The sequence below is a fragment of the Neophocaena asiaeorientalis genome, unplaced genomic scaffold (assembly GCF_003031525.2).
Source record: "Neophocaena asiaeorientalis asiaeorientalis breed wild unplaced genomic scaffold, Neophocaena_asiaeorientalis_V1.1 scaffold67, whole genome shotgun sequence".
Classification (NCBI taxonomy): Eukaryota; Metazoa; Chordata; class Mammalia; order Artiodactyla; family Phocoenidae; genus Neophocaena; species Neophocaena asiaeorientalis.
Window position 1 is genome coordinate 9842715 of NW_020173731.1, and position 18085 is coordinate 9860799.

Sequence of the window (18085 nt, forward strand, 5' to 3'; positions counted from 1 at the left end):
ATATATATATATATATATATATATACCTATACACACACAATAAACTTTAAAAATTGATCAAAAACTGATGACACACCTCTAAGAGGTGTCCTACAATACCCTAATTCAAAACTACTGATCTAGAGCAGTGGTTCTCAACAGGGTGTGATTTTGCTTCCCAGGGGACATTTGGCAAAGTCTGGAAACCTTTTTGGTTGTCACAGCTTGGGAGTGCTACTGGTATCTAGTGGGCACAGGTCAGGGATCCTGCTAAAGACAGCTACAGCACAAGACAGCCCCACGGCACAGAATTATCCAGTTCAAAATGTCAATCATGCTAAGGTTGAGAAATCACGCTCTAAAGGACAGACCAGAAGAACTCAGGATAAAAAACACTCCAGTGTTCAGGTATAAGATTCAATCTGCCTATAGGCCACAAATCCATACCTTGTTTCCCTGGAATGATGTAAACAGAGGTCTGGATGGTCAGAGGGAAGTCTAGGGACAAGGGGAGAAAGGCTCTTTTCTCAAATGAGACCCCTGCCTCAGGCCCTTCAAACCTTGGCCTTAAACCTTACTTGTCATAGTTGTCTGGGTCAAGGGGTTGATAGGTGACTTTGTAGCACTCAATTCTCTTTAGGAAGTCCTCCATCACATTCTCCCTGTTCCTTTCAGGGTAGTCAGGGCTCGACACCTTTACCTCCTGGAATCACAGGGAGAGCAGGGCCTAGTCAGAGGTCTGCCCTTAACAGCCCTCCTGCCAACAGCCACTGCTAAATAAAGAAAAGGAAGGCCATAGAAGTGGCCTTTCACTGGAGCATTGGCAATCCCCATTCACTGAGCACCCCCTCCCTGTCCTGTGACCCTGGCAACCAAGAAGGGAAAGACAACTGGGGAGTCATGTGCCTGCCCTTGGCTGAAGGACAGAGGCAGTCACGCAGCTGAGGCAGTTCTTGGGCCCCAATCCTTTTATGTACCTTCCTGGGAAAACAGAATGGGATCCAATTTCTCCCCAAGGGCAATTAGAATAGGGTGCTTGATCTGATACACTGCTGACTCAGACCAGACACCTCTTCAGCAAGTTCCCACACTGCTGGGAGAGCACCACCATGACACAGCGCATGGATATCCACTCAGCATAGCACAGCACAACCATCAAATGGGCACTGGCATAAGCTGTGGCCACACACAGCACGAGGTGCCCAGTGCATAGAATGCTGACCTCAGCATTAGACAATTGGTGGGCAGATGACCTTCCTGTAAGGTGGCCCTGACAGATAATAAAGAGTCTGATCTATTCTAAGAACATACCTGGGTCTCAACATCTAGCTAATACCCAGAACACAGGGCCAGGGCTACTACAGTTTAAGTTTGGCCTCTGTTCAACAGCTAATTCTTCCTTTCTTCCTCAAAGCCTCTTTCGTTTCCCAAGGGAAGAGTGTGGAAGTACAAAATGGTGTTCTGGCAGATCAAAAAGATCACCCTGTGTTGTTAACCATGTCTATTTCTCTCTTTCATTACCGGGTTGACTCCCCACACCACCCCCACCAACACACACACGAGGCATAAAGAGGTGGTGGTGTGAGGGGATGTCACCTACCAGGATGTTGGCAGCAATGACATCGGGATCATCGCAGACAGATTCCACAAAGAACACCTGGCCAGGGAGAGAAGGCAGTGATCAATGAGTCAGTAATGGCCAGGCTGTTAATTAAGAGCACACGCTCATATCTGCTCCACCGCAGCCACCACATCCCCTGGGATTTTCTTTCATGAAAGTGGCCTTCAAGGCCTCTTCATTTAAAAATAGCTCTTACCACGTCCCCAGGGCCTCATACATACAGGCTAAGGAGCTGAGAAAGGACCTGAAAGAAAACACTCAAGGACTGGCGGTGACTCACCAAGAGGAGAGAATCAGATGTCCAATCCTGTCCTCACCCACCAGAATCAAACAGATCTGCGTGTCCCTCCTAACTCCCCACCTCCACTCACCCCTCCTCCTCCAGCTTGGAGGCAGATTCTACCTTGAAGGAATTCTCCTCGGCAAAGTTCAGAATCAAGGCCCTCCTCTCTCGAGTGGTATTGGTAGCATCAAACACCTGGGAAGAGAGCCCACAAGACAGATGAACGGGGGCCGAGAAATGAAATCCCACCAAGGCGGACCCCAGGTGGGGCGGTGCAGTCAGGCTGCTGGAAGGGGGGAGACGGGGGAGGAGGCAGGTGAGGCTTACCGCAATCTGCCCACTGTCCTCCGTGAGATACGCCTTCACATCCTCCAGCGCCACCAGAGCACACTGTCTGCCAAGAGAGCAGAGGAATCAGCCAGAGGACTGGGCCGGGGCCAAGCTTAGGCACAGACAGAGACATGAACAGCTGGGGCGCCACAGGGATCACACCCCTTCCTGTTCAGTTTCCCCACTGATCAAAAATTTTCCCTAATTAGACCTTTCAACTTGCCCGTTGAGATTTTTCTACCATCCTATGTCTTTCCCCTTCCCCTGTCCCATGCACGTGTCTTACCCCTCTGGAGGCTTAGCCTACAAACACACACGCAACTTTCTGAGCCCTGTTCTACCCACCCAAGCCCATGGCGAGCTGCCCAGCAGATAACTTCAACTTAAAATCCCCACAAGATATTTACTGAAAGGGAAACCAAGCCCCATCACATCCAGTCTCATGACGTCCAAGAAAGAGCTGGCCTGGCAGTCAGGCCTAGAAGACTCACTTGCGTATCTTCATGGCCTCCTCGTTGTCATGCCGGAAGAAGTCATAGGATTTATAGGACTTGACCGCTTGACGCCGATACACCCCAAGATTAAACACTGCAGAAGACACCCATACCCTCCAGCAGTGAAACAATACGATGTCCCAAAGGGGACTTCTTGGTCTAATGTCAGAGTGGCCAAGGGGATGAAAAAAGCACCATGGTATGTTGGAAACAACACCAGATTAAGAATCAGGTTAAGTTCAAGTTCAGACTTACTAGAATTTGGACAAGTCTTAAATTGTCTGACTTTCAATTTCCTCAGCCATTTTGGCTATTCCACATGGATACTGCTAGATAACGTAGATGTAAGGGATTTGGAAATGTAAAGCTCTATACTCATTTAATTCTTAATACTCCTATCAAAGGCACTGCCCCCAAACTAGGCCAATTGAGCCAGGCCAGGAGGAACAAGTATATGGACAGGGAATAAATCCAGTAAACCAGGAAGCAACCACTACTGCTGCCAAGAGAACACTGTATCCTTGATGCCAGGGAGAATAAGTCTCCCAGAGGCCTGTGAGGCCCAGGAATTGATCACTTCCTTTCCCAAGGAATGCATGGTTGCACCTACCTTTGGTGGGCACCCCAATCCAGTTGAGGTAGCGTGTGAGTTTCTTGGACACGTAGGTTTTGCCCCGGGCTGGTAAGCCAATCATAACAATGAGGGTCGGGGAGTTGGTCATGTAGGATGCCCACGCTAGAGGGAAATGGAACAGAACAAAACTAAATAAAGAGGGGTCAAGTAAGGTTTGTGCATGGGGCTGGGACTTCATGGTCAGGTTTGATCCTCATACACCTCAGTGAGGCCAGTGTCCAGGAGGACTGGAAAGGCAAACCGAGCAGATATTGGGGAAACCCTCCTGAAAGACAGTCAAAGGGTCATGTAGACTTCCAGAAAGTACCCAAACTAAGACACGTCTTTCCCACTTGTCCAAGGTCTTCACAGAGGTGCATAACATGGAAAGAGGAAAAAAAGTGGCCAGGATTAGAAAGACAGTAACCATAGCATCTTCCTTAGCATGAGAATATCTAGTAACACGGCAGTGATAAAGCCATGAAGGAAAGTCTTGGGCCTGGAGATTCTACCAGTGCAGCACTGAGCCAGTTCCTATAACAGATCCAACAGAGTTTCTACCCTGAGGATCCCATCTATCCCTTCAGAACCACAGGCAAGAGTCTGGCCACGAAAAAAGAGCCTGGCCTTAACCCGTTTTGGCCTTTGTGCTCAGGCCACGAGTTTAAGCCAGAACTTCTAAACCATTTAGACTGTGTCAACGCCTACCTGACAAAGGTTCTGACTAGACCTCAGGAAGCTTCGTGGTAAAGCTGGCCCACAAGGGCATCACAGCCAGCCTGCCTCAAAGGCCCAAGTGAAAGCAAGACAGTTTAAAAGCAGGAATAGCCATTGGTCCGCCCTTCTTCAGAATACAATTGATTTCAGGAATGCTCATTTACAGAGACAGGTCTCACTGGGCAGCTGGGGGCAAAGTAGATGCCCAGAGGCCAGGTGACTTGCCTAAGGAAACGCAATGAGTCATGGGAAGGGCTGGCCCTAGAATCCTGATCTTGTGCTTCCTTGGCAGCTTTTCTCCATAAAAAGAGCCTCTGATTCCGCCATCAGCTTGCTCACAGGCGCTGGCTCCTTCCTGTCCATCCTGCCACGGAGGAGTGGTGGCAGAGTGCCCTGCAAGCTGCCAGCCACATTCCTGGGGCCAAGACCCAAACTGAGGTCATCTGGGAGGGCTCAGATGGGAAAGGAGGGAGGCCCTGTGTGCAGATGGGGAAGAACCACTTTTGTCTTCGTCTTCCCAGCACTGTTTTTCAGAAGGTGCCCCACAAGTAGTTGCCACTCTTCTTCCCTGGGACAAGGTGACCCTGTCAGGCTAAGAAACGATTCAGCAAAACTGGGGTACTTGGATGGGAACGTCATCCTTTCTTTTCTGAGAGGGGAATGTGAAAAGATCTCAGTGGAGAAGTGGGCAGAGAGGTGTGGGTAGAGAACAGAGCTCGGAAGGAAGAGAGTTTCCTAGGGGTGTTTGGCAAGAAGTACCCAGAAGCCAAACAGGGCCCTGGCGGTGAGGGAGGGGTGGATGCCCAGACTTGGGGTCAGAGGGGTTGGCTTTTAGTCCTTTACCTACTACGCACACGGAAAATTCCCGGGCCTGAGCAGGAGCCCTTCCAAGGTAGGCAACGAGCAACAGAAGTGATTTTCATCTCTGTCCAAACAGGGAGCACAAAGACAAGCAAACGCCATGCTGCAGCCTCTGCTGATGTTCATGCCTGATCTCTGACCCCTAACAGACAGATCAGCTGCCTCAGGTTCCAGGAGTGAAATCCTCCTGAGTCTTCACTTTCTCCAGCTCTGCACTGCACTCTTCTCAATCACCATGGCTTGGCTCATTACCTGCACTTCTAGTACTGCTTGGTCCACACCTTCCAGCCCATTAGGCACTTCTCCCAAAGCTCCTGTTATCCTCCCTGAAGCTGAAAATGAACTGATACTTGGGAGACGCTCTGAGGCCGACCAGGGAACCAGCTGCTCCATGTTTACCAAACTGGACAGAGAGTTCTAAGAACAAAAGAAAACACAGGCCACCAAGGACTCCCCACGGTGGCCCCCAGCACCACACCTCCCACCTCTGCCCATAACACACCCACGTACACCTGCTGCAACCAGAGCTGCTCAATTTCCGGAGGACAAAACTAAACCACACTTCCTATCTCGAATTGCCACATGGGCAAAACTAGGTACATTCTGTCCTGCCTGTTAAAAAACAAAGCCATCACCACCTTAATTTGAACAGTAGACACTGTATGCTGATTAATTTTGGAGACAATGTAACTTACCCCTTGACAAAGAACGGAAAGCTGTTTCAATCCTGAAATTCTCTTCTACCTTCTTTACACAAGGTTGAACTCACTTTCTCAATCTTAAACTTATTTTCCCTTCATGAACACGCTTCGAGGGGATGAAGGTGTAATAACTTCCCTCCTACGGACAGAAAACCTCAAGCCCAGAAAAGGGAAGAGCTTGGCCCACAGTCCCTCAATAGAAAGTCAAGGTCAGGGCTCTGACCAGACTCCTGGTTTCATGACTGCCCAATCAGTCCTAGTACCAGCTCTTGTCAGCACCTGACAAAGGGAGCCATGTGGCCAGCATAACTCTGCTCTCTAATCTAAACCTGAAGGGTGGTCTAGAAGGCCAATGGTTCCCGGCTTTCTCATGACCATGTCATCTTCCACTTTTTGCTCTAAACAGCCCCAATATTTTGAAATATGCTGCCCTTTAAAGTGTGCTTCATTAGTAATACCTTCTTTTTATTCATCAGAAGTCATAAAACTGCCAATTATGTCCTGCCCTTTGACTGATAAGTATAACATATCAAAGTTCTGCAGCCAAACGCTAAGAAAGTTTATGCTTTAGTTAACCATCGAAGCTATAGTTTAATGCCCAATTTCTATCACGCGCTTTGAAATATTAAAAACAGCTAACAATATAGAACTTTTGAGGGATGCTGATCAATGTTTCAAAGGTGTCTACCTTTCCTCCTGTTATTTCTGTAGGGAAAGCTGCTAGCACAAACAGGTGTATATGCAAGGATGCTCACTACAGCATTGTTTGTGACGGTGGAAAATTAGAAACAATGTAAATGTCCATCAGGGAGAGGCTGGCATATCCACACAAGGCAATACCATGCAGGATGAAGTAAATGTGAACTTATCGACATGAAAAAAATGTCCAGAATATAGTTTAAAAAAAGTGTGTGTGGGGGGGGTGATGGTAGAACAAAATATGTACAGTGTGGACCTATTTCCATTAATAGGATACACCAGAATAAGATTTTGGAAAGAATCAAACATAACAGGGACAGGAGAAATGGTGAGATTTTCTTGCTTTTTACTTTCCTTCTGTATTGTGTGAATTTTTCATGAACATGTATTGCTTTTATAATTAGGAGAAGGTTCATACAGGGACTTGTCTGTTCCAGACCTATTCAAAATATCAAAGAATAAAAGAAACAAAGAAGGAAAAGCATGTAGACCTTCCCTGCTACCCCTAATTCCTGCTTTCACTGAGCCCTGAAACCAGTTATCTGAGCACCTTAAGGGCACCTCAGCCAGCACCAACCCCCCTTCTCCCCCATCCCTGGAGCAGCTGAAATTCCAGTACTGCTCCTTTGGAGGTTCTGGCTCCCTAAAGACATTCTTCAGCTCTCTAGTTCAGGCACTTCCCAAGTCAAAGTCAGCCAACGACAGGTATAATTAACAGCAATGGGATAACAGGAAAGCTATTAATAAAGCAACTGCTGGGTGTGAACACGAAGCAGCCCAAGAAGCCTGTTCCAAGATACAGGAAAATAACAGAGAGAAGGGAAATAAACTAACACATACTCTCATAGACTGTCACAGTCCCACAGTCCAACCACGAAAGGAGAAGAGCGGGGGGCGGTAAATGAATGACAGTGGCTTCAGGATAACCCAGATACCTCCAGTGGGGGAGAAGAGGGTAGAACTTGGAAAGGAGATCAGGAATTAGAGTCTAGAGGAAGGAAAGAGACCTGGGATTACTGCTTCTTTGACTAATCAAAAGCCCTCAAGGCAAAAAAAAAAAATGCAAAAAAAGTTAGGAAGGCAGGTAGGAGAGTCCCACGGAGAAAAAGCAGAACTAGAAGGACTGACACTGAGCACTGCACAGGGTCAGAGACTCCCACAGTTATCAACTCCCCCTGACCCCCAAACACCACCACCTGTTCTCTGCTCTTGTTGGGCTCAAGTGTCCTAGTAGCACGAGGGCACCTCTATTTAAAGCGTGCATTCCATATCCCCAAATCTGGGTTACCATATTGTCAAACAAGAGGAGAAAACATTTTTGACTGAAAATATAATTCTTCACAGAGCTCTTTTAAAAAGTGAGCTCCCAGCACAGCATCTAGACTATAATTCAATCTATATATAATGTTTCAGGAACAAACACAACATGCAAATAGAGTCACCAGTGAAAAATAACACAGTTTAGCCACATGCCTAGTACTCTTCTAGAAGCTGTCCTGTATTTACTCATTCAATTCTCACGTCACTCTGGGGAGAGATACTATTAGTATCCCCATTTTATCAAAAAGTAAACTGGGGCATGGGGCAGAAAAGCAAGTTGGTTAAAAGCCCACAGTTAGGCAGTAGTGAAACCAAGATTTGAACCCAGGCAGTCTGACTCCAGAGGCTGCACTCAAACGTCATGCTATACTAGTTATCTTCCACAGGGTGTTTGCCCTCAGTACCTGGCTTCCTGCCCTGGCGGAGAAAGAAGACCCTAATCATAGAGGTGCACCAACCCCAGTATCACACCCAAACAACCTGCCTCTGCTGCAGCCCAAACCCCCAAAAGCCTCATCAGTGCTACGTGAAAACAGATGACCATCATGAATCACGAGACTGGCAAGGTCATGACATCAAGGTTGAGACTCTGGGGAAAGCTTGCAACATGAGATGATTCCAGGTCTCATGCTAGTTGGCTGTTTCCACCTGCTGATATATATAACCACTGAAGTGAGAAGAACTGACTGATAGCGTTCCAGAGGGACCTGGTAGCAGGGACAAGAGTTAGCTTTCCTAGAGGTTCCCCAAAACATCTGGGGACAAACTGCTCAGGACCTTTGGGCCTAGGCTCTGCAGTCTTGCAGTCTATAAGGATGCTTAGGCATGCAGACGCATGGGGACAGGAAACAACACTTCATCTCTCTGCAAACCCACCTGCTGTCTCTGTCTAAAAGATGGGCATGGAAATGCTCCTGTGAAACCCATCCCCAGAGCAATGAACCTGCAGGGAAAATAGTCTGCAGAGTGTAAAGACTAAACCTGTGAGAAAGTAAGGTGCCCAAGACATGGCGAGAAGTGAAATATCAGGGCCGATTCCCCTTAGGCCTGTAGAAATAAGCTAATGGTTCTTACCTGCAATTTCTGCTGTGAGCAGCACCCTCACAAAACTTAGCACAAGAGATAAAGGGAAACTGTTAACAGTATCAACTCCAAGGAATTCCTGCACCCTGCTACTCAGCCTTATTCACTGCATGTACAATAACACTGGCTCTAACTTTCAGCATCAATCAACTGTGCAGATACCCCCAGGGTGGGGGAGATAGAGATTCAGTTAAAGAAAGCAGGAAGAATATGCTGGGCTAGGGCTTCCCTGGTGGCGCAGTGGTTGAGAGTCCGCCTGCCGATGCAGGAGACACGGGTTCGTGCCCCGGTCCGGGAAGATCCCACATGCCGCGGAGCGGCTGGGCCCGTGAGCCATGGCCGCTGAGCCTGCGCGTCCGGAGCCTGTGCTCCGCGATGGGAGAGGCCCACATACCGCAAAAAAAAAAAAAAAAAAGAAAATGCTGGGCTACACCAGCAGTCTAGCCCCGAGGACAGACAATTCACTGAGTCTACTTGTTTCAGAAAGGAAATTCCCCTAGTAGACTTTGTTTTAAATTACCATGTCGAAGAACTATTTCTCACTCCCACCAAGCAGCAGAGTCTAGAATTACAGCAATATTCTCAAGGTAAAATCCTGGGAGACAGCAGCCCCTCCTCTTTACCAACACTCACAACATTTCTTCTCTGACATTCGTAGATTTGTTTTCGTTTCATAGTTGTTGTTGTTCTGTTCTGACGAAGGGGCAGAATTCCCAGACATGGCAGCTCTTCAGGGGATGCCTGGAAGGGACAAAGGGGATGTAAGGAAGGGAAGGAAGGAAATATCCCTCAAAACACTCAAAAGAGGATCAGTGCAGTATAAGTGAAAGAACCCTCGGCCAAGGGTCAAGTCCAGCCCTCCTTCTCCCAGTTAATAGCTACATGCCCTAGGATAAGTCATGAATGTCCCTAGCCCTCTATTTCCTTATCTGTGAAGAGTTGCACCAGAACCCCGATCTATAATGCTGACTTAGGAGTTTACATTCACATGAATTATCTCCTTCAATCCTTCCAATAATCCCATAATAAAACAGATTTTGCTACCATTATTACTTCTCCCCATTTTACAGACTGAAAAACTGACGTTTATCAAACTAAGTGGCTTATCCAAGTTCCTTCCTGACCTCAGATTCCAATTTAAGAATCTGGGGAGAGTAGTGGCAGCAGCTGGGGGTGGGATGGGTTGCAAATAGATCAAGTTCATTATCATAAAGTAATTGCAGTCCAATGGTAGAATTCAGTTCTGAAAAAAAAATTAGTGGGGAAATCTCAAACATGTTCCCTTAAGGAAAAACTGTAGCTAGTCCCGGGGACAGCCCTAGCACGTCACTATTTCTCCTCTGGTGTTTTTACTCTCAAGCCCTTGTCCGCACCCTCTCCCCATCTATCTCCTAGGAAGCAGTCTATGGAAGAAACACTGGGGAGCAAAGAGGTGGCAAATAACTTCTCTTATTCTGGTGGTAAATAACTTCTCTTATTCTGAAAGATCACTTTCAGAATAAGGGGTAAGTCCTGACTCGAACGGGGGTGGGAGAGCCCCGAGTTCACTGCGCAAACCCAGACAAGGGACTAGTGAGGAAGGAAAGTCCTACTGCTTCAAGGATCTTGCACTGTTATTGCACTGACCACACAAATCCTCTAACTCACACGTCAGCTGCGGCTCTGGGTCCCTAAACGTCCGCACTCCGGCAATGCCTGGGGGCCCGCACTTCCCCGAAACAGCTAGACTTCATCTTCCCGCTCCTCATCAGGGTGCACGCAGCCCCCCTTCTCTCGCCCGCCTAACCCCTTCAAGGTGCTGTACAGCCGTCGCTCACCCTAGGATCCCTCCTAAGATCCCTCCGGGCTGTGGCCCCAGCACCTACCCGGTAACGATACAGCCAGGAGCCGACACGGTGGCCGGGGTCCGGCACACCAGTCTCCGGCGAATCACGTGCCCTGCCTGGCTCCGCCCACTCTCGCGTTGGCCCTCACCTGGAGAGAATCGTCCACCAATCGAGCGCCCGCAGGCTCCAGGGGGCGGGGCTCAAATCGGACTCGCTGTCGCTAGCTCCGGAAGAAGGTTGGAACTGTGAAGGAGAAAGATCACAAGCTCGCAAGTTTACCAGCACTGTGGCTATTAGTTACATCGTTGCCTGGCAACTAATAGGGATGGGGGCGGGGTTAATTAAAAGCACGACGTTTTTCATACTCTCGCGAGAGTGAACTAGTAGACGTCTTGAAAGGGTGTGACTTTCTGGTGACGGGAAAAGTTTCTGCGGAGATTAACGCTCTCCTCCCTGAATCCCAGCGGCACCTCGTTAGATCCATGAATTGAAAAGTAAGCTATAGAAGAGGCTTTGCTAGAGTAAACTACCAAAGTACTTAAGCTGATTACATCTTAGGGTGTTTGCATATTCCCTTAGGTCAGACACTGTAAACTAAGAAAATCAACTACTCTCTTCGCTGAACCAGGGGCTTCCCTGGACCCATGCACATACTCCAGTGGACTTACCACCTTATTTATTCTCTCGCTTACAGCCCACGCTGTAACGTCTGTTATGGCCATCTTGAAGAACAAAAGAGGAAAATTGCTCCAGGAGAAAACTGGCTCATGAAAATTTTGAAAAGATGCATAGTTTCCATATAACTTATTCAGAGGCAGGTTTTTACAGTGGAGGTGAGTTTGCACATTTCAAGTGAACTTTTCACAGTTGCCCCCAGGCCCATCTGATGCTTGATTGTGGTGATAAACCCCCTCTAAGCAGGGTAGGCTTTGCTCCTCTGGATCCAGGATAAAAAAAGAACGAGTACATATTTCTCGGAAGAGAGGTAAATTCAGAGGTGTTTTTATTCCTCTTTCACCTGGGGATTAAATTCATCCTTCAAAACAGCTCAAATAGTACCTCCTCTTTGAAGCTTTTTACAACTCCAGTATGTCACAGTTGCCCTCTCTGTGCCTATACAACTCCGTTTTATCCATTCAACAAGTATTTACTGAGCACATATTTGCGAGGCACAGTCCTTTGTTCTAGGGATACAGGGTTGAAAAGGGTCACATAATCTAGCATTATCACGTTGCTATGAAATTCAGTAGTTATATGTCCTTTACACACCACCCTCTCTCTCGATTACGTGAGTAATTTGCCATTTTGAAGGCAGGAATGGAGTCGCCTTGGTATTTGTATACCTAGGGTCCTGAACTGGAATCTGGATGACACATGTTGGTCTTCTTCATTCCTCCTTATACTGCCACCACCTCCTGAGTGTAGCAATTGCCCTCAGCCCAGATGCTGACCTCATATTGCGCTTTCTGATGTGGCAAATGGACGTTTTCAAGTTACAGTCTTATGGAGGTGGAAAGGCCAGTCTTCCGGCCCCCTTAACCTCAATGAGTCAGTGTTTGCTGCAGCCATGAGTCTAGCCACGAGTATTTGTTTGTCTTTGACTGGTCATTTGAGTCACAGACCATTCTTGGCATTCGTTTGCATTCCGAACTATGATTCTGTTTCTCCCGGTGTAGTTTGGAAGCCCCAATTTAATCATTTCCGACCTAATTGCAAGGATACATTCCACTGTATTCGATTCAGGAGCTCCTTCCGCCGCTCTCTTCCCTTAAGCTTATATGCTTCCGACGCGGAGGGTACCTCACTTGCTCTACAGGTAGCAAGACCAGTCGTACGTTAGGAATACGGGTAAATCTTCATCCTTTGCCTCCTGAAGGGGGTGATGGTGAGAATCAGTTATCACTTTAAGAGTGTGCTAAAACAGAAGCCGCAGAGTATCGCGAGAACTGTAACAACCAGCGACATCTCGCGATGTTTGGACCGGCAAAGGGTGGCTATTTTGGAGTCCACCCGCCGGCTTCTTACCCCGGCGGCGCCTGCCAACCTGCTGCCGGGACCAAAGCTGGCCCCACGGGTGTCTGGCCTGTGGCCGGCCGGACCGACACGATGTGGCGGCTCCGCTGCAAGGCCAAGGATGGCACCCATGTTTTGCAGGGGTTGTCCAGCCGGACCCGGATGCGGGAACTCCAGGGCCAAATTGCCGCCATCACCGGGATCGCCCCCGGCTGTCAGCGAATCCTCGTAGGATACCCGCCCGAGTGCCTGGACCTCAGCAACGGGGATACCATTCTGGGGGATTTGCCCATTCAGTCAGGTAAGGGAATCGAGGCTAGGCCAAGGCTAGTCCTGAGAGGTCGGAGAGAGGCATAAGGGAGAACAAACAGTCAGGGCGAGGTGGTGTGGGTCAGCTGGGAGCTTGGAGGAACAGGATAGGAAAGATAAAAGAACAGAGAACTCTGACGGAGGCCAGGGCAAGTGTCTAGCAGGGAGGGCCCAGCCTCTGTGAGAAGCCCAAAGCCTTGGACTAACCTTTCCTCAATCTGCTTTCTGGTCTCTCTTGAAAACGTCTCATTCATTTTGTTTCCCTCTGCGTCCGCAAAAGTATTCTAAAAATGGGACCTATTTTCTCTGTCCTGATGGCTCTTTTCCCCTATATCACTGAAATAAGACAGCCGGTCTGAAGGATGTAGGATACTTTTTTGCTTTCCTGGTTCATTTTTGCAATCATCTTCATATATACTTACTTTGACAGTTGTATTCGTTTTAGAGTTTGCTCTGACACACCCAGTAAAGGCCCTTTCAAGTTCTAGACAACAGCAGTTATTTCTGTGCAGTATTAAAACTTGAACAGCAATAATGGTAATTAAAAGCTTTCCGTTGTTGTATCAAGGATCCTGTAAACACTGAACAGGATAGGTATGTAAGTTTCGTAAGGAGAGGACCCCCTAGTGGCCGAGTCTGTGACAAACACCTTTTGGAAGTGTTTTTAAACTGCAGAGAGCAAGCTTAAGAAAATTTTGTTCTTGAAATGTATCTTTTTAAGCAAGTATGAAGGTGTATAATTCAGACCCCTTTACTAAATGAGGTGCAGCCTAAAGTGTTTTGCTCTTTGTTCCATTTGCGTCTTTATGAAGATACAGTGAACAGAAAGTGTTACTGGTCACATGTTTGCAAAGCTGTATTCTCTCTAGTAACCCCAGCTTATACCTTAACTCCTTCTGTTTGTAATTTACAGACTTGGTTAGTGAACACCCAATTTCATCTATACTTTCTCTTCAGTTCTGGATTTGTTTTATTTTTGACAGGCGACATGCTGATTGTTGAAGAAGACCAAACCAGGCCCAAAATGTCACCTGCATTTACAAAACATGGTGCTCCTAGTTACATCAGGGAAACTCTGCCTGTGCTTACCAGAGCGGTGGTCCCAGCAGACAACTCTTGCCTCTTTACCAGTGTGTACTATGTTGTTGAAGGAGGAGTCTTGAATCCAGCTTGTGCCCCTGAGATGAGACATCTCATAGCACAAATTGTAGCAAGCAATCCAGACTTCTATAGCAAGGCAATACTGGGAAAAACAAATCAAGAGTACTGTGACTGGATCAAAAGGGATGATACTTGGGGTGGAGCTATTGAGATATCCATTTTGTCTAAGTTTTATCAGTGCGAAATATGTGTGGTGGATACACAGACAGGACGAATTGATCGTTTTGGGGAAGATGCAGGATATACCAAAAGGGTCCTGCTTATTTACGATGGCATCCACTATGATCCGCTTCAGCGTGTCTTCCCCAACCCAGACACCCCTCCTCTGACCATTTTCTCCTCTAATGATGATATTGTTCTCGTGCAAGCACTGGAATTAGCAGATGAAGCTAGAAGCAAGAGACAATTTACTGATGTAAACCGCTTCACCCTGAGATGCATGGTATGTCAGAAGGGATTAACTGGACACGCAGAAGCAAGGGACCATGCCAAGGAGACAGGCCATACCAACTTCGGAGAAGTGTGATCCATGCATAATGAGGATTGACGCCTACTACCTCACAGATCCAGAAGGTTCTGGGTTTTCCAATAAGCTATTCGTAACCCTAAAGAACAAAAGGACACAATGCTTGAACCATCCTTTTAACCTAAAGCCACTAAGACACTGAATTCCTTGTTAAGATTAAAATCAGTGTGCAAGTTTACAGATGTGTGTCTACAGTGGTGATACATGCCCTCTCTCTGCTGGGGTGACAGAATATAGGTGGTCCTTGCTACCTACTGACACTAACCTGAAGATTGAGTTTTAGTATTATAAACTAGCACCCAGCAGCATTAACTTGTAGAAGAAAACAACTTCATATTTTGGGTAATGCGAAAGGCCTCAGGTGAGGCCACCAGACATCAATCAACCACAGTGTCTCCGGTAATTGAGTCCTTTTAAAAACTGAGTTAATAGTTTCTAAATTATGAATTGATTCCTCAAGTGAAGATACTCAGAATTGTCAAAACTGATTTATATTGCAACTTGGTAGACTTTATAAATGTGTACTTCACCAGTTAAAAGTACATAAGAAGCAATTTTTACAGGGTTGAGTCTACTCCTTGAGAATGTTACCTAACAACAAGAATTGATAGTGCCCAGTTAAGGATTTCTAGTGTTATAAAAGTAGAATGTACTAGAGAGGAGGTGCCGGAGCAGATTACTGAAGCTTTAAAAGACCGTTGGCCTCATGTTTTGTTTTGTGGTTTTTTTTGTGATACGAGGGCCTCTCACTGCTGTGGCCTCTCCCGTTGCGGAGCACAGGCTCCGGACGTGCAGGCTCAGCGGCCATGGCTCACGGGCCCAGCCGCTCCGCGGCATGTGGGATCTTCCTGGACCGGGGCACGAACCCGTGTCCCCTGCATCGGCAGGCGGACTCTCAACCACTGCGCCGCCAGGGAAGCCCGGCCTCATGTTTTAATGCAACTCATTTATTCATCTTTGGCGCATTGGATAAAACTTTAAAATTAAGCAGGATATTTTTTTTAATTGTAGTTCCTTGAAATTTGAATGCTCTATTTTTGCCTTTCTACCTAAGATTTGCCTTGAGGGATTTGATTTCCTCAGCCTTTTGTTAAGAGCACTTCCTCCGACTCCTAAAAAAACTTTTCATCTAAAATTATAACGTGCTTTGGTTTGGTTTTTGTGAGATCTTTGGCTAAACGGAATTTGTTTTCATGCTAGCCTTATCCCACCACTAATGCTCTTTTAAATGATTTCATGTGTCTGAAAATTAGCACTTTTATCCACCATCTTTTACCTTGACTTTTGCATAGTTTTAAAGTAATCGGAATAATAATATTGAATGAATTTGTTTCACTTACAAAATATGACAGTTTTTAAATCTTTGCCTTATTCAGCCTTCTCAGAATTCTGCTTCTTACTGATATTAGATGTGTAGCCATTTGCTTGGTGGGATAATCCACAAGGCACACCCTCTAAAACTTAGCTTCACTATGAGATCTTCCAGATAAAAGTTTTCTACCTCTTTTCTTGATTCTTCTGACGATCAGGGATGCTAAATTATAATTTGTTATGCATTATCTTACATAATGTGAAGAGGCCTGATGTTGTAAAGTTTTATTATCTTGGTCTCATTTTTGATTAAGTATCTCACTTAGAAAACCAATGGTATGGGAATTCCCTGGCGGTCCAGTGGTTAGGACTCCGTGCTTTCATTGCCAAGGGCACGAGTTCAATCGTTGGTTGGGGAACTAAGGTCCCACAAGGCGCGTGGCGTGGCCAAAAAAAAAAACCCAATGGTATACTTTAAAGCACATGTATATTTTAGCATATCTTCTTGGCAAATGTTTCAAAATTGAGATTTACTTTTAGCACTTTCACTTGGTAGAGATAGCCATATAAAATTAAGGAATATGTAAACAATTTAGGAGAAATGTACCTTTAAGGAACAATTCACAAAATATGCTTGAAATCATTAGATGACATTTCTTGAGTACCTTTTGTGTGAATAGGTCTTTTAGGCATTATAAGTTATTGTGGTCACTGTAGCTCAAAAGTGTTTAATTTTCTATTTAAGCCTTAAAAATAGCACTTGTGAGTTTGTGAGACTTAATGTTTGGCGATCATAATGTGTACAAGTGAATATGATTGAATATCTCTTTGTACCTGTCATCAGGTCTAAAAGGATTTTGTATCTTATTTCCCCCAGAAAATATTAAATTTAAAGCTGTAGGTTAAGAGTATACCACTGGGTGGCACCCATCAAATTGAGCTTTATGCATCATTATTCATAAACCTTGCCTTCCTTTCTTAAGTATTTCAGGGGCCAAACTTGATACTTGCTTACTGGAATTTTAGAGAAGTCTATTCATGCAACAGATATTTATTGAGTAATTTATGATGTCAGGTATATATTGATGTTTCCCAGCATAAATTTCTGTTGCTTTAAAATTGAGTATCCTTTATCTATCAATACATTTGATTTTTTTTTTAATTTTAATTGAAGTATAGTTAATTTACAATGTTGTGTTAGTTTCAGGGGTACAGCAAAGTGAGATATATATAATTTTTCAGTCAATACATTTGATTTTAATTTAACAAATTTCCAATTTAACAAATGGAAAGAAATAGAACCTGATATTTTATAAAATTAAACCTGTTATTTTAAGTGGTTTTGTTTGCATATTTAAGCTTATGCTTTTATAACAAGTCAAATATTTATTCAGGGGCTCTTAGTTTATTCTGTTTTACCTGTTAATTAGGTTGTGCATTCTTCAGTTGGACACTGATAGATCGCTCTCAATTATGACTTTTTAAATTAATCAGCTGCTGAAATTCAGCACTAGGACTTTTAAGTAATGTTCTGATCATGGGGAATTCAAGATGAAGCACTATTTGCAGATCATTTAATTATTGAGGATTTAAAAACCTAAACTTGTGCTAATTCTGAACTCAAGCTTGTAAGCCTCACAGAACTTAGATGTTTTTAATTGTACTTCTTATACTCTTGAAATTAGTTTATTAATGTCTGTAAATTCTAATCTTGAGAATTTTGAAATCTTGCAACAGGATTAAAAGAAACTTTTTCTTAAATTTGCTGTTGAGTAGAGTGAAACCCCTCTTCCTATTCATTCAGTTTTTGACTGCCATACAAGATTTTTTTTTTTTTAATTAAAACGAGGATAGTTTACATTGGTAGCAGAATGAATGAAGATTGTGCTTTCCCATCCCCCACTCCTCCTTTCCCTTATTCTTCTTTTTCTTACTCTTCTTTGGATTTAAAGATTAGATGTAGGGCAATGAATGTACTTCTAGATAGAGAGAGTGATTTCAGAAGTTAATATCTCTGGGAATTTTGTGATGTGATAGCCACGTGAAGACATCAGTATGGTACATCTTCTGTTAGTGGTTCATGGTTGATTTCTTAATGGTTTTCCATGAATGGATAATGGGCACAGTCAAGTGATACCCTTGAAAGGTTTGGGGGCTGGTCAGCTTGAGGCTGTTGGCAAAAACTAATATAGTCATACCACTTGATTATTCCATGAAGTTCAAGTCCCGGCAAAATCA

The 18085-nt window shown here is 45.3% G+C and overlaps 2 protein-coding genes across 11 annotated transcripts in view; one reads left to right on the forward strand and one right to left on the reverse strand.

The window, feature by feature from the left end:
- PFKFB2 (6-phosphofructo-2-kinase/fructose-2,6-biphosphatase 2) overlaps positions 1–10754 on the reverse strand; it is a 25046-nt gene extending 14292 nt beyond the window's left edge. For 5 of the 10 annotated variants that reach the window (XM_024751176.1, XM_024751178.1, XM_024751177.1 and 2 more), the window contains exons 1-8: positions 10567–10654; positions 9335–9442; positions 3318–3443; positions 2705–2801; positions 2211–2277; positions 2004–2078; positions 1580–1636; positions 558–682 (exon numbers count right to left, since the gene is read on the reverse strand). In XM_024751176.1, coding sequence (XP_024606944.1) covers positions 558–682; positions 1580–1636; positions 2004–2078; positions 2211–2277; positions 2705–2801; positions 3318–3443; positions 9335–9422 — 635 coding nt within the window. In that variant the 5' untranslated portion in view covers positions 9423–9442; positions 10567–10654. The other 5 variants (XM_024751173.1, XM_024751175.1, XM_024751172.1 and 2 more) reach the window with 5 other exon arrangements.
- A 1577-nt stretch (positions 10755–12331) lies between these two features.
- Positions 12332–14716, forward strand: YOD1 (YOD1 deubiquitinase). Its single transcript, XM_024751010.1, has 2 exons — positions 12332–12841; positions 13833–14716. Exons 1-2 carry the CDS (start codon positions 12499–12501, stop codon positions 14534–14536), a joined length of 1047 nt encoding a protein of 348 aa, XP_024606778.1. The 5' UTR covers positions 12332–12498; the 3' UTR covers positions 14537–14716.
- The last annotated feature ends 3369 nt before the right edge of the window (positions 14717–18085 follow it).

Coding starts and splice junctions, on each gene's coding strand:
- YOD1 (XM_024751010.1), top strand. CDS start 12,499: ATGTTTGGACCGGCAAAGGGTGGCTATTTTGGAGTCCACCCGCCGGCT. Junction 12,842..13,832: donor GGATTTGCCCATTCAGTCAG/GTAAGGGAATCG, acceptor TATTTTTGACAG/GCGACATGCTGATTGTTGAA.